The sequence below is a fragment of the Contarinia nasturtii genome, unplaced genomic scaffold (assembly GCF_009176525.2).
Source record: "Contarinia nasturtii isolate CC-2019 unplaced genomic scaffold, AAFC_CNas_1.1 Cnas_scaffold_1037, whole genome shotgun sequence".
NCBI classification, from domain to species: Eukaryota; Metazoa; Arthropoda; class Insecta; order Diptera; family Cecidomyiidae; genus Contarinia; species Contarinia nasturtii.
The window spans coordinates 6,810,829-6,826,742 of record NW_022198383.1 but is presented as its reverse complement, the minus strand read 5'-3'; the positions used below and the strand labels follow the sequence as shown (position 1 = coordinate 6,826,742).

General features: G+C 36.4%; 2 protein-coding genes across 3 annotated transcripts in view; one reads left to right on the top strand and one right to left on the bottom strand.

The window, feature by feature from the left end:
• LOC116344542 overlaps window positions 1-2,387 on the top strand; it is a 26,043-nt gene extending 23,656 nt beyond the window's left edge. Inside the window, exons 2-4 of the mRNA XM_031773151.1 lie at window positions 846-1,115; window positions 1,195-1,293; window positions 1,375-2,387. Coding sequence (XP_031629011.1) covers window positions 846-1,115; window positions 1,195-1,293; window positions 1,375-1,844 — 839 coding nt within the window. The 3' untranslated portion in view covers window positions 1,845-2,387. The remainder of the gene's footprint in view (window positions 1-845; window positions 1,116-1,194; window positions 1,294-1,374) is intronic.
• Window positions 2,382-15,914, bottom strand: LOC116344541 (zinc finger protein hangover-like). 2 transcript variants are annotated; one of them, XM_031773149.1, is made up of 6 exons: window positions 15,202-15,914; window positions 8,091-8,384; window positions 7,844-7,993; window positions 5,487-7,744; window positions 3,721-5,422; window positions 2,382-3,598 (listed from the first exon to the last, which is right to left on the bottom strand). In XM_031773149.1, the coding sequence occupies exons 1-6, from the start codon at window positions 15,349-15,351 to the stop codon at window positions 3,365-3,367; spliced, it is 4,788 nt and encodes a 1,595-aa protein (XP_031629009.1). In that variant the 5' UTR covers window positions 15,352-15,914; the 3' UTR covers window positions 2,382-3,364. The 2 variants fall into 2 exon arrangements, with proteins under 2 accessions (XP_031629009.1, XP_031629010.1); XM_031773150.1 differs by having other exon boundaries at window positions 5,487-7,741.

The window sequence follows — 15,914 nt, the reverse complement described above, 5'->3', positions numbered from 1 at the left end:
GCTTCGGAACGATGACGACATGCGAGAGACAAAAACATCCATTTTTAAATGAGTACATTTTGATTTAATGAGTTGGTTTGTTTTTTATTTTTTATTTTCAGATGAAAGTGATCCAAAATTCATTTCGTCGTGAGGGTTTTCGTAAAATTTTAGTCTCATTTAATGTTTGAATTAATTTTGAAATGTAATTCCAATAGAAAAGTGATTTATTTTAAGCATTCTCAGTGAATTTGAATTGATGTATGCCGTACATGCAACACAGTTCAAAAGACAATATAAGAAGTAACAAGCAAAGATCATCAGAGAAGACCTTTCAAACATGAAACTGTGTGTGTTTGTATAAATTGCAGAAGAGTTGCCAAACACAAAACCATTGCTTTTAACACAGGGCATGGAAAATTATCTTGCATTATTTTGATATATGGAATATACGATTATTGATAATAATGCCAACACAAAACCGTGAAAAGAAATCACTATGACTTTCTAAACAATGAAGAGATCGTATGCATATTGTACCATTCGATACATCGTCTTTGTGTTGTAGGAATAAAACCACTTCGACGTTCCGTCATTATTTATAGACATCGGAAGAGAACAGTGAAACATGTAAAATGTACACTGTTCCGAGCTCCCTCTTCTCTTCAATTTTTTTTTCTTGTTGCCAACGTGAACATGTATTCAATAAGTCACGACGTCATGAAGTACATTATTTTATAATAGCGCACAAGAAGAGCATTGAAATGCCAACTCTAATGAAATAATACTTTGCATACCGCGTTTTTTTTGTTCGTGTTTCAAAATACAATCTAAATAATTGATTTTCTTTCTTTACTTTCCTTTAGAGCATCTAGAGGAAGATGATTCTGATATGTTAATGGAACCTGATGAATTTCGTGCAACCGCTTTGCTACCGCCACATGCAACAGCCGGCTACTTTCAATCCGGTGAATTTCGTTCAAACGAATTTCGATCCGGAGAATATCGATCATTAGCACCGGAATATGTGCATTTGGAACGACCAGTACCACAACGAATTCGTTCAATTGAAGATACGCGAGCTCCACCGGCAGCACAAAATATTTTCCCACCATCATTTTTCCGTAACGTAAACGGTAAAAATCGTTTTTTTTTTTTTTTTTTTCAAAAAATATTTTATATCCATTTTTTCATGTTTTTGTATGACTTTTTCAGTACCGCCATTGGGACATTCTCGACCATATTTCCAGAGTCAAGAAACCAGCGGCCGATTTGGTGGTGCCCGCAGCTATGATCAATCGATTCTTGGATCCGGTAAAAAAGAAAATTATTTTTTTTAAAAATTACAGGTCTAACAATCAAAAAATGTGTTTCTTATTTCTCAACAAAAAAAAGGTGATTTCGGGGTCATAAAAGGCGGAACATTCTACCAAGAAGGCGACGATTTACCGCATCGATCAAGTTACGAAAGTGATGAATTTTTAAATTATTTTAACACAAATAACGGCCATGGTCGACCCCACTCATCATTCATACCGAAAACCTTTTTCCCGGACGAACAGTTTTCGAATTTCCGCGATTTTGCGGACATAAATACACCAACCGATCCAGCCTATTCACAGTTCGTTGTTGTCTATGCCAATAAAAATTCCACCGATTCGCATCCAAATCCGAAAAATATCATCGAACAATTACAATTGTTGGACAAAGAAACCAGCGACGAACAGCGTAAAGAGAAGAAAAATAGTATTAGTAAATTTAAAAAGAAATTAGCCAACACAAAATTAGAGAAGAAGTATAAAAAGACGAAAATTGGTGCAAAAGATAATATTGCCGATTTTGAGCCACTCTTGGCGCTTAGTTAAGCAGTAAAAAAAAGCAGCTGAAGTCGATGGAGGAAGTTTCGAATCGAAATTCCATTCGATTTGGTAGTCTTTAAGGTCAATTTTAATCGTATTGATTTCATACGTAAACAAAATAATATTTCCTAATTCCTTCAGTCTATTACCCAACGATCGACAAAAAAAATTCAAAAAAACGAAATTTCAATGGAAATTCACATTTGACAGAATCAAAATGATTCTGTGATTTCGTTTTGGTCAAAATATGTGTAGAATTTTTTTGGGAAATAAAAGTTACCATTTCATTCGTTTAGAAATATTAATGTACACCGATCACAAATCTCGCTCGCGTCGGAATATTTAATTAATGAAAAAAAAAATCAAGGAAAAACAATAAATATAAAAATAGTGAATGACATTTTAGTTTATAATATTTAGAACATAAACTTCCTTGCATAAGTCATATCGTACCATCCTTTTCAAGCTCATTCAAAACATCATATTTAAAAATTGAAAATGTAAAAACGAAACATCATTTTTGAACAATAAAAAGAAATTTAATGTCAATGTTGGGGTTGAATCTTCATGTTTATTATGTACGTGTGTGTATCGGCTACGAATGCAAAATATTGTTACAGTGGAGAAATTGAATTAAAATTAATTTGTCTTTCTTAAACTGATTTTATTAAATTGAATCGATTTCAATTCAACTTAATTTTACTTGAAATTTTGTTTCTATCATTTTTTTGTGTGGAAATGAACAACTTGTAGTTCTTTTTCTTTTTTTAAACTTTAAGATATTATCTCTATTAAGACTCTTAAAATCGAATGCTATAATTTATTTGCTCTGAACGATTCTTTGCGATGAATGACGCGTAAGTATACCATCACACATTGAAGTGCAACTCTGCATAAAAAATAAAACCAACCAATATGAATCCTTCGCCCAAAAATAGATATTAAACAGATTTGTTTCCTTTCTCAATTAAAAACAAGCTACCAATCGAAATATACTTAAAAACAATTTGGCATTCTATTTCCGTAGATAAACTCTATTAAAAAAGTAAATTTTTAAAACTGATTTTCATTTCATGTGATATTCAGGTAGGAATTTTTATCGCTTGGAAATGACTATTCTTCAGATATCATAACTATTACTATTTATGTTCTACATAAAAATGTACCATTTCAATTCTTTCTGTTTTCTCGTTACATAATATTTCTTTAAATTAAAATCCATGAACATTTTTGTGACGCTCTAGCGGCACGGAATTTATATAGTAGCAGCTGAATTTATATAGTATCAAGATTCGAAAAAATTGGTTTCTTGTTTGTTTTTTTTATTTTTACCTATTATCTAAATATTCTCTTCCAAAAGATATTACATGTTAAGTAAAGTTTCTCGCCTTCACATTGAAGGGGTTCTAGTTATAAACAACAAAATGAAATACGATTTCTTTTCTTTCTTTTTTTTTTTCAAAACTAATGTGCATGTGGAAATCGGTTTGAAACGATTTTTGTTTTATGCGTGTATGTATGCACGTTTAATCACTATCTTCATCGTAATCCTCTTGCGGATGGCAAAGCATCTCGTGATTCTCTAATTGATTGTTGTTCGTGAAATATAATTGACATTGTTCGCATTGTATACTGGTTTTCACATTATGATTATCCATACATTTGATCATTGACTGTGGTGATTCACTGCTGCTGCCGCACAAACGACAATTGAAACCGCTTATTTCGGGTTTTCGCTCTTCATGTTCGTCTTCGTCAACCTTCACAAATGCCAAACGAAAGAAAAACAAACGATTTTAATTACATGTGAAAGTGTTAAATGATAATAATGACAAATATCATATTAAAATTGTTCAATACATCACTCTTTCATTTTACTCACATCATCATCTTCAAAATCTTCTTCAACCATGTCGGCTTCTTCTTCGCCCATTTCTTCTTCTACACCTTCTACACCTTCATCAATTTCATAATGATCTTCAATGTCCGAATTGCCATTGCCGTCATCATGTCCATCCTCCTCTTCGTCATCTCCTTCATCATATTCGTCTAAGTTGGACTCCTCCGGTTGACCGCCGATCGATTCAATGTGACTCTTAACGTGCTGCTTAAGTTCCTTGGCACTCTTGAAAAACAGGTCACATAAGCCGCACGAATTATTTTGTTCTTCTTCTTGCTCATATGAATTCGAGTTTTCGTAATCTAAATCGAGTGATTCAACTGACTCGGTTTTTAGTGGTAGTTTCACTTCATTCTGTATGGATGGTGTGGTCTTTCCTTGTAACGATTGCTTCAGTAGCGATGGTTGTTTCAGCAACGATACTGATGAACTTGATTTTGTTTCACCGGATATTTTTCGTAAGCTTGTCGCTTCGTTTGATTGTTGTTGTGACAACGATGACATCGAACTTTGTGAATTACTTTCAAAGCCCATTTCAGCTTTGCGCTGATTTATTTCTTCTTCGCCACCATTCATATGCGATGTCATGTGAACCAATAGCCGTTCCTTGCGCGTAAATACTTTACCACAAATTTCACATCCCCATTCATAAGTGGTGCTCGGTTTCATCGTTCGAGCATGCGAAATTTTATGTTCTACCCATTCAGGTCTGGTATTAAATGTAATGCCACAAGAAGCACATTCACATTCTTTTTCGATGAATGTTGTTTCTACTCCATTTTCACGCATCATTTTCGCCTCGTTTCGTTTATGAACTTCGACAATGTGACGCCGTAAATTATTGCCACTTGCAAATGTTGAATTACAGAACGGGCATACGGGTGGATTTGCTGCGCGTGAACGTTTATTTTTATTATTGCTGCCAACATCTGGTCGCCAAATGCTATTACTATCGGTAATTTGTCGTCCGTCCGGCGAACGGAAGTGCCAACCACGATGAACTTTTAATGCATTTACATGTGAAAATTTCTTCGGACACATATCACATGCAAATTCACCGTTCTCAACCATTTGACCCTTATACGATGGATAACTGTATTCGCCAAGATTTTCTTCGGTACTAATATTTGTATCGGCCAGCATTGCTGCCAGTGCTGAGTTATTGAATGACGTTTCAGTTTGTTTCTGATGTTCATGTACACGTAAGTGTTTGCTCAGTACACGTTTATCATGGAATCGTTGGCTACAAATATGGCACGAAAAATTCTCTTGTGCATCATTCGATTGTTCCTGTTTTTGGCGGCTCTCTTGTTCGGCCTCGAGTTGTTCTTGCATTGCTTGTAAGTGTGAGAATACATCATCGTTTGAATGTGTTTTCAAATGATAGAATAATTCCGTTTTGTCAAAGAATGTCTTGTCGCATAGTTCACATGGCGATGGATTTGGTAGACGTGGATGCTTCTTTTGACGATGAACCCAAAGTGACTTACGTGTACCGTACACATTTCCACAATCTTTGCATTTGGTTTCTTTGTTATCATATTCACTGTGACTGTTCATGTGAATTGTTAATTTTTTCGATGCATTAAATGATTCATTGCAGAAGCGACACTGCCACCACGATTCACCTGTGAACGCATTTTCTTCGGCCAACGATTCCAAAAGATCCGTTTCATTCAAATCTCTGTAAAGCAAAAAAAAAATCAATTGAGTTGATTGAATTTTAATGAAAAGGAAATGATCGTTACCCATCAGTAATGTTGTGCACAATGCTTCTGTGTGATTTCAATTGATCTCGGCTACGGTAAACCGTATGGCAAATGTTGCATTCGAACATTTGTTTTGATTCGGTTCTTGGCACAATTGGTGATGGTGTCGGTGATGTTGACTCTTGCTTTGGAATTGGTACCAAACTTTCGTCGGCCTGCATTTGTTGAACGGTGATATTGTGCGTTCGGAACATATGCACTTTCAATCCTTTGTCATTGCTGAATTCCGATGGACAGAGTGTGCATTTTATAAAGACACAATCTTTTACATTGTGCACAGTAAGCATGTGACGCTTGTAACCGTTCTTCGTGTGAATCCGTTTTTGGCAAATTCGGCACCGCAAACGATTGTTGACATTATGCGTTTGAACGGCAACATGAGGTGAAGATGTTAGCGATGGTAGCTTTGATACTGAACTATGCGAACTTCTCATGTGTTGCATCAATTGAATTCGTGTTGTAAATGATTGTTTACAAATTCGGCATGTCGTACTCAACGACGTCTCGTTGTTTGGCGGTGTAGTTATTTCATTATCGGTTGCCGATAAATCCAGTTTTATTCGTTTGGCTGGTTTTTCAAGTGTTTCATCGATATCGGCATCATTACCGTCCAAATCATCGGCATCGTTAATGTCATCGTTGTCTGTATCATCTTCACCGTTAATTTCTACAGCGCATTCAACTGGCAGTTCACCAAAGTCACTATTATCTAAATTACTTTCGGCCACTTCTTCTTTGGTCATATTATGTACGACCGATAAATGTGTTTCGAAACCACGTTCCGAACTGAATGAATGTTGACACACCGGACACTTGAATGATTTGGCTTCTGAATGTGAAGCAAGATGTGTCAAAAATTCTTCCTTCTTATCGCATTCTTCGTCGCATTGATTACACCAAAATTTCGAATGGTCATCCAATTGATGTGCCAGCCAAGAGTCTTTGCTTTCAAACGACGCTTTGCACTCACGACAACTGAATTGTTCTCGTTTCATTTTAATGGCATCGAATTTAAGACGTTCATTATGCACTCGTAGCATATGTTCACGCAATTCAACTTGTCGTGGATAACCAATTTTGCAGCGATCGCAACGATATGTGGTTGGCACTTGATCGGGATGTTTTGATTCCATGTGTCGCAGTACATTGTAATAGTTATTATACTGTTTTCCACATACAGTACAATTCTGTGGACTTCGTGCTTTTGATTGTGTTGACGGTGTTGGATCTTCGGGAAGTAGACCGTTTTCATCGTCGAGCAAAAATTCATTTTTAATTGGTGTTTCTGCCTCATTTGCCGATGGTATGTGCGTTGCATAAACGTGTTCAATATATTCTGGATGTGAATTGAATTTCTCTTCACATGTTCCACACATCAAAAATACCATGCATTCAACATTGCTGAAATGACGACGTCGTTCGTTTCCATCTTCGAATTCCAAATTACAATAGCCGCAAGCATTGTTGCCAGCGTCTTCGCTCTTTTGTGCATCACTATGCGTGTCGACGACATGCGTACGGAAATCCGATTTCAATCGGAATGTTTCAGTGCATAAACGGCATCCATATGTTTTATTTGCGATAATTTCCTTTGAACCATGTCGAATCGGTGCATTTGGCAATGGTTCTTTTGATATGGTATCATCGGCCATGAATACACGATACAAATTCAAACAATTTCGCTTCTTCAAATGTGCAATGAATTGTGGCTTCGTTTGGAATTGTTTCAAGCATTTAAAGCACAAGTTTCGTGACAGTGTATCATACTTTTTGCGCATGTGTGCCATGAAAAATTTATATGTGGGAAATTGTTTGTTACAACATTTACAGGTCATCGTTTGATATTGTTCCAAAAATTCCAAATGACGTCGAATGAAATTCAAACGTGGTTCGGTCAAGTACGTTCGATACAATTCGGGTTTGGTGTAATCATATATAATTGGCGCATCGAGCGGACGCTTTAATTTAAGTGCAGCGGTTGGTGCAGCTGCCGTTGATGTTGTAATTGAGATCTCTGGCCTATCTTTTTGCTGAATAATGGTTTGTGCACCTTGAACCGATATTCGAATACCGTGAATGTTTCGTTCGTGTCGACGGGCATTTGCTCGATTTGAAAATTGCATATGACAAATGGTACAACTGGCTTGTGATCGTCCTGCTATTAAATTATTTACATTTTGCTGACTATACGATTCATCCATTTGATCATTGTTGGCATTTTCTGTATTCTGTTGCTGCTGATGTTTGGAAATGAAATCGAAAGAAATATAAATCAAGGTATTAAAATCCATTGCAGAAAGAAGAAAAGTATTGAATTTCACAATCTGAAATCTTACATGACTGATGTGGGTAAGCCCGAGTGATGCTAGAATTGGTGGATGTTCTTCGATTTCCATTTCGTCATCATTTTCCTGAGCTAAAAATTGTGTTGGATCCATTTCATCGATGTCGCTAGTTATATCTTCCGGTTCTTCTTTGATAAAACTCTATACGTGTGAAAGAGAGGAAAAAAGAGAGAAAAAATTTAATTTTTTTTTCAACATTTCTTTGGTTTAGAAATACAAAACGGAAAATAATACTAACAACATCAATCGATGTGTTGCCAACAGCGTTCGCTCGCATCGTAGAATTGAGTAGTGCATTTTTCAGGATTCTTTGTTGATCATCGCTGGCTGATGTTTTGCCTTGTTGCTGCAATTGACGTTGTCGATCATTTTCTATCTTTTGCTTTGCACGCTCTTTGGCCAACAACAAATCGAGAAAACTTTGTTGTTTTTTCTGTGCGACATAGCAGCGATTTTTGAAACTTTGCCATGAATTTAGAAAACTGATGCACGCATGGCACACCCGATTTGACATCCGATCCGCAGGCAGTATCTGAAATGAAAAGTAGACACAATTTATTAATATCTATGATATTTTGCATGTGTTATTGCTTAACCTCGTTCATAATTCGAAAAAATAAAGAAAAGAAGCGAAAAGAATTGTGGGCGATTGTCTGGAATTTATTTTTACTTAAGTTTCTTTTTGCGCATTCGTTTCGTTACGTAAATATTGGAATTATTTTGCTTGATGCGCCCGATTTCAGGTGATGGCAATAAATTTATAATGGACATTTCATGCAATATTAAAGCGGTCAGCTTCAAATTACTGGTTAAACCAAAAATAGCAAATCAATACAATTTGCACGTACAAATGCAAGCCAAAGCATTTTCCAAAACAAATGAAAACAACGACAATGGAGAACAAATATACGTTCCACACAGCGTATATAGACTATCAATTACAGTGTATGTATTGGGTTTTTGTGAATCACAACTTCTTATGCCACCAAAAATACTGAGATTTAAGATTTTGATACTGGAATATTATTATGACATTCTCAACATATATTCTGTACATTCAATAAAATCTCATTATCAATTCCAATGAATTGAATTTAGAGTTATAAAAGAAGAACTTTTGTTAAATAACATTCTCAATATGTACCAAAACAAGAATATCGTGTGTATAGTTGTTTGTGTAATAATCTTACTTAAGAGTATTAGTCATTTGTTATAGGATTGGGTTGATGTTTTTTTTGTCACATTGAAGACGCGTCATTGGTCATATTATACATTGAAAATATCATCTATTTACATTGTTGTAAAATCGGATGTATACAATATACATCTAACCAAATTCCATTTGATATGCAGAAGCGACGCAATATGCTCTATTAAAATAAAATGAGGGTGTAAATCACTCGGGTCCGATAGATGTGTCTTCATTTTCTTCACCGTCGTCGTCATCAAAATCGAGGGAAAAATCAATAACCATTCTCCAAGACCAACGCACGCCGGACAAAGCATAAAACAGGCAACACCAACAGCAATAGCAACAGCTATGCCAACAGTGGGAAAGGTTGAAGCAGTAGTCAAGGAAGGGCAAACATAGCGAATAAGATGCGGTTTGAATATCCAGTTACAGATTGAAAGAATAGAAAGCGATGTGACAATTCCCAAACTGTATAAGATGGTGATGGCGGCGGCGGATGATGGAAACTGTACAACACGGAGTTCGTAATATTGCTTCGTGTTGTATCTCTCCATTCTTGGCATATACTCATTTGCTCTCTCTATGTCCAATGAAAGCCAAATGCACGGTGCGGTCATATTCGAATGGATAGATGTATATGATTCGGCAGCAGCAGCAGCAGCCGTAGCGGTAGTAATCAGCTTCACAATATGGTGGTGAGCTAATGCCAAATCCCTTTACACTTCGGTGTTCATTCAGCGGGATATATTGGAAAATGTGTTCCCTATGCTGAACGGATAGATGGATGGATGGATAGAGATAGATAGAGAGAGTCATCCGATTGTGACGAAGGTAGAACTGCGTCGCATTTTATGAAATCATCGAAATAGAAAACCGAAACGATTTTTGGTAAATGTAGCCCTTATCCAACAATTTAAACATGGTATACAGGTCAAATTATACTCAATCCACGGCAAGTAAACTAAACTAATCATTGAGAAAATGATTATAATGTGTACAATTCCAAATTTAGGTGTGCGTGTGTGTGTATGAATGTGCGATTGTATGCGTGGGGCTTCGAACACAAGAAGGATTAAATGGAAAAAGGGGAATGTGTCTGGTGTGAGCAAGGAGCGCGCATTGTATGAAACATGAAGAATGAGATGGTATGAGGAACGAGGAACACCAAAGCTAGCTCAAGCATAATTATTGAATGTTCAAAACATGTAAATGGCTACAGTGGCGATTATGCGTTGCTTTTCAATAAGCAGCATCAAATGAAAATACAATTTCAAATTATCGATCGATTAACATATCCAAGAATCCATTTGTAAAATTACTCCTGTATTTAGTGTGGCCATGCGTTATGTCTTCCGTAAAGAAGACACATTTAAACAATTTCAATTTTCATCCATATAAATCATTTTTGATTGACATTGTTGTTATACTTAAATTGTGTACAAAAAAAATTAATTAAGAATGACTTTATTCGCAATGATTGCAAACCACAGCAAATTATGTTACATATCAATTTTGCTGACATTGGATTTCATGTACAACGAAACAATCTAGGGTCAAAATGCGTGCACAAACTCGCAAATTTTCTAAGAACACGAATAAGTGTCATAGTAACATTAATAAATATTGAGAACGTTGGCCATTTCGTTGTTTACTCTAACCAATATGTACAGCGAGATTATTGTGTGTTTTGAAAAACTGCAAATAAATGACAAAAATGTAAATAAAAGCGGAGTTGAAAAGACTTTTGGATATCTGAACACTAACATTGTATTTATAATTTCCAAACACATACACGCGCCATTTATCTAAAGATTCCGAAATGAGTCTAATCTAAGACGCATACGTATGCATATATAAGACGGCTGATAAATCGAAAATTTTAATCAAACTGCCACCAGATTATTACTACTTCCATACATTCAAGTATTTTCAAATTGGTAAAGCGTTGTAGCTTATGTATGAATGTATATCATATGAACCAGACTAACGCCAAAAAAAAACATTCGTCAATACATTTAAACATCGTTTTAATGAGTCATGTGAGATTCAGAAAATGTTGTCGTTTCTGCTCTCCCGAATTCGAATTCAAGTCTAAATACACTTGAATGAGTCTCTTTCGATTTCGCTTTCGGCGAAAAGTGACTTAGCACGATTTTTTTTCTTCACAATAATTTGGTTTCTGTGGCAGTGGCAAGTAATTGTATCATGAATTTGTTACTTTTCGTCGTCGTTGTCTTCGTGGCCGTCACCGTCGCATATGGGTGTGCGTATATTGAGTTGCTTCGTTGACGTTGACATGTATCGTAGTAATAAGTTCTGTTTGCGAGACTGTATTTACCTGTACAGTGTACAGTGTCTTAATGCTGACAATGAAGGTGATAAATATTGATATTGTTTTACGGTGTTCGTATGTGTAATGATGGTTCGGCTATTGTTATATGTGCCGTTGGCTGTCGCGCGAGAGAATGTACATGCTTTGACAAATTAATTCGGTCGAAGCACACATGCGAGTCTCTTGATAATAATAATAATTGGGCACGTGAAACTGAAAGCAAGAAATACCCACTAAAAAGAAATTAAATCAATACACCAGCCGCACTCTTTCGGTTTCGGTTTAATGTATTTGAAAATAATACGATCGTATGACATGTATAATTTCAGTTTCTTTCGTTGTGTGCTTTTTTTCTTATTCACATAAATTGATTTTGCTGACTCGTTAAAATTATAATCAATAGACAGAAGTTAAATGACAAGAAATTGGCATGGATTATTTTCTTCATTTAAAAATGTTAGTTCGCGCGAACGCGTCGCTGAACTCGCTTCGATGTTCATTCGCTCTCAAAGTGTTTCATATTTAATTAAGTGTGCATATTTGATTTTTGTATTGGCCTAATAAAATCCAGGCAATTTAAAAGCCATGAACATGAGTGCCACATATATGCACAATGCACATCATGCACACACACACATACATGCACATTGAGCATAACGCAAACAAATACAATGAAATATCCTTTAAAGAAAACAGGGATTGAATGCACTTGTATTTCGGCTAAATTATGCATGTATTCCGTTCCACAATATGATTTTATTTATGAGCTGTGTGCATCTGCAATTGCAGTTGGCAGTTGCCACCGCACATTGACGGAAGATAAAAAGCATGTGGAGAGCGAGAGATTGATATTGTGTTTGGTGTGGATGCCACATCACCTATTTTATGTATGCCTTAAATGCTGAGAAATATACTAACATGAAAAGAGTCCAAATCACTTATTGCTCTCTGCTGAGAATGAGAGAGAAGGAGAGAGTGTATGCGTATTTAAACCGTCTATTTTAGCGACACACCGGGCTTATAAATACCTGAAGAGGAGCCAAACCAAAATATCAGAAGGATGAGTATGATGGAAATGGAAAGAAATGAAAAGAGAGAGGGAGAGGGAGAGGAAAAAGGAAGAGGGAGAATGTGTGCTCTCACAAAACAGATAATATTCAGGAGTTGGTAGTGGCAGATGTGTGTATAAAGAAATGAGCAGGTAAAAGACACATATTGATTCGGTGAACTCGTTTCGGTCGTACTATCCTATGAGGGCATTTTAAATCACAATGGATTCGTGTACATAATATCGTCAATCGTTAAGTTAAGTTGCGAATGGAAAAGACGCCGGCATATTGTAAATAGGTTAGAGACCATATAAAGGTCAATTAACTTGCTTGTGTATTACAGCATACTAAATCGCGGTTTGCATTTAATACACATCATTTCTTTTTCATGCGTGCATTAATAAATGATGATTTCAGATTGGAGTGTTTTTTCTTCTCAGTATTATGGGCGATTAGAAGATAAGTGGCAAATTTTCTGGATTGTTGACTGTGTATGTTAATTTAATCGATTGTTTGGTTATTATTATCAGTGTTCGTTAACGTTCTCATTTTACATGTGAGCATGTATGTTCATCCCCATTTACCATAGGTTGGCATTTGGTTTGGCTATAATCGTCATCACCGATTAAACTACACTGCCAAAAAGGTACAGTATGTTTCGCCCACAGCAACTACGACCAACCAATGACGAGCCCAATTGTGTGCTTCGTCATATTGTCGCAAATTCATCAATAAATTGTAGCTGAATAATTTCTTTTTTGGTCGAGGTTTTTGCATCAAGGCAATGAATCCAACAATGTCTGTATCGCGCATTCTTTCTTTCCCTCATTCATTTTCATGTCATCGAAATCGAGTGAGTGTTTATCTCGTCTACATATAGCCAAACCGTGTACACTGTGTACAAAATGTGTGTGATGTTGAGCCCAAACACCAGTGTGTATACCTTTTCGTTCCGCTAACGCGCTCTCTGGCAAATCGAAACGACCAGATACAATCACTCATCACATACACGTTCGCTTTTTCAAAAACTGTACTGTGTACGCTTCATTTAGTTGCTACATCCGCACTACCACTCATACAGGCGACGGGTTTCTCTCTGTGCCCTGCTTTGTTCAGGCCAAAAATTTCTCGATTAGAGAGTATTTTCTGTAAATTGCGATTGGCTTTAATGGAATTGCCAACGCATGACGATGATAAAAAAAATATATATATACACATATGTATATTCATTTATAGATATAACTCAATTTATCTGATGATCGAACAAAAATGACAAATATTACGATTTTTGTTATTCGTAAAATAACAATAACAATATAAGAGTCGATATTAATTCAAAAAAAGAAGATGTCGAAACAATACATTATGATCAGCATGAGAAATGCGCCACAAATATATGCGTTTCAGCTAATCTCAAATGTATATGCACTTGAATTAGGACCAGTAAAAGAGAGTTACTTTTTTTCGACTATAATGACTGATTGAACTGGCACAGTGCGCGCCATATCGATAGCCAGTATGTGTGATGTGGTGTACTGTGCTGTACCGTATTTTCACTATACATTGCAGTACACGCTCTCATCAAAATCCATCGTCATCACAGTTTACTGTGTGAAGCACCGTAGTTTATGCGCCACACAAAATACAATAATTGTGAGCATTCTGTACAATTTTTGCTTTATATTATTCCGTTCGATCGACCGACCCGTTTCCATTGCATGAAAACAGCAAAGAGTCGCCATCGCTACATCGAGTACTGTACGACAATTCAGTTTTTCGATATGACTTGGGCTCATTCGTTTATTCACTCATTCACTCACTTGCACGCTAAATCTCTCTATCGCTCGTTCAGCACTTCACTTTGTGTGAAAACGAAAAATCCGTCAATAGCCTCGCTATTACCATTACAATATTATTATGTGAGCATACTGCCAGAGTGTGTTGGTCGATTCTCTGTGTTACCTACTCAGTTCAGTAAGCAGAGACTCTGCTCTCAATAAAACAGCCGTCATATCGCAAATGCTCACACAAAATACCACACCACGAGTGTATCGGAGACGGACGGACGTACGAACGAAACGAACGAAACTGTTTCTGTGTTTTTTTTTCTCTTCTCTCTTCTCTTCTCTGTTCTGTTTTTGATGTGGTCGTGGCCAACTGTTGTTTTTCAGTGATGTGATGATGAAAGCCTTTTTACGTACAATAGAGTGCGAAAAGCTGGCAAAGCTGAACACACTGAGTCGGTTCGGTTCGATTTGAAAACCCACAGAGAAGGCATACGATGATGTGAGAGAGTGAGTGAATGTGCTGCTGCTACTAGTATGTGGTCGTTCATATTCGGCCTCACCATCTTGGATCTGATGAAATCCAAGATGGTGGACACACTGTAATTTCAGTTCACCAACAATCGCTCCTAATTAGCAACAATATTTCTGACTTTTTTTTTGCAAACACCTCTCAACAGTATCACATTTAAATTATTATTTTTTTCGTAGTTCCAACATCTTCACTGTTCCTATCTCGTTCTCTCACTAAACATGTATGACACAATCAAACACAATTCACGATGCGTTTGATAACTTTTTTTTCTCTCTTTTCGTTTTACATAACCACTACAATTTGAACCGCCTCATTGAAATCCATAAATACCAGCTGGCAAATAAAATGAATTGAACGAAGCATAAGTACTTGGCACCATTTCCGTGTGCCCGAAATGTTTTACCCAAAACCGAAAAGAAAATGTTGATTTTATATGAAATGTCATTGATTGACTCACCTTAATGCCGACACATGAAAGAATTTTATTTGGAAGTGGCTCCTTGTCGGCAGCAGCTGTTGCAAAAATTGGAACACATTCCGTATCGGGAGCAAGACACAATCGACATCCGCCACCACGAGCTATTCTCTTTAGTAAATCATCGGTCATTTTGAATTTTTATCTATTTGAGTGTAATGTTTTTTTTTTCTTTCGTGACTTTTCACTTCTTTTAATTTGCAATCAGTCCACTTCACTTTACCGAAAATCCAATTTTGTGTTGCAATCGATTTTTTTATGTCTGTCTGTCACTCTCTTTCGCTCTGTATGTTAAAAAACGTCGTCGATTTTGGCCTTGATCACTTTCCAAAAACGACAATTGGAGCATTTAGAGCGATTCAGTCACACTGTACTGATAATTTCGATGTTCGCACAGTTTCCGATTATACTAATGACAATTGGAACACTATGGAAAAAAACCTGTAATGGATATTTGCTGGTAGATCTGTCTCTCTTCTTCCGTCAAATTTGTAATATTTCAACTGTTCCCATATAAATGACATCAGCACTCTTTCTTTTTCGTTGTGGAGCGATATATTCACTTCATCAATATTCACTGCGAACTAACCAACTGGCACATTTCCACACCGAATACAGAGAGTCAGTGCGATTTGGCGAGGAGACCGATGATGTGATGGTGTTACTATACTGACTTGAGAAAGCACTCCATCCGT

Bases quoted from the DNA above. Each gene is read 5' to 3' on its own strand.
- LOC116344541 (XM_031773149.1), bottom strand. From the start codon at position 15,351: ATGACCGATGATTTACTAAAGAGAATAGCTCGTGGTGGCGGATGTCGA. The intron at 8,385-15,201 runs GTGAGTCAATCA...TTTTCATTTCAG, and splicing joins TTTCATGTGTCGGCATTAAG to ATACTGCCTGCGGATCGGAT. The intron at 5,423-5,486 runs GTAACGATCATT...TTTGCTTTACAG, and splicing joins GTGCACAACATTACTGATGG to AGATTTGAATGAAACGGATC.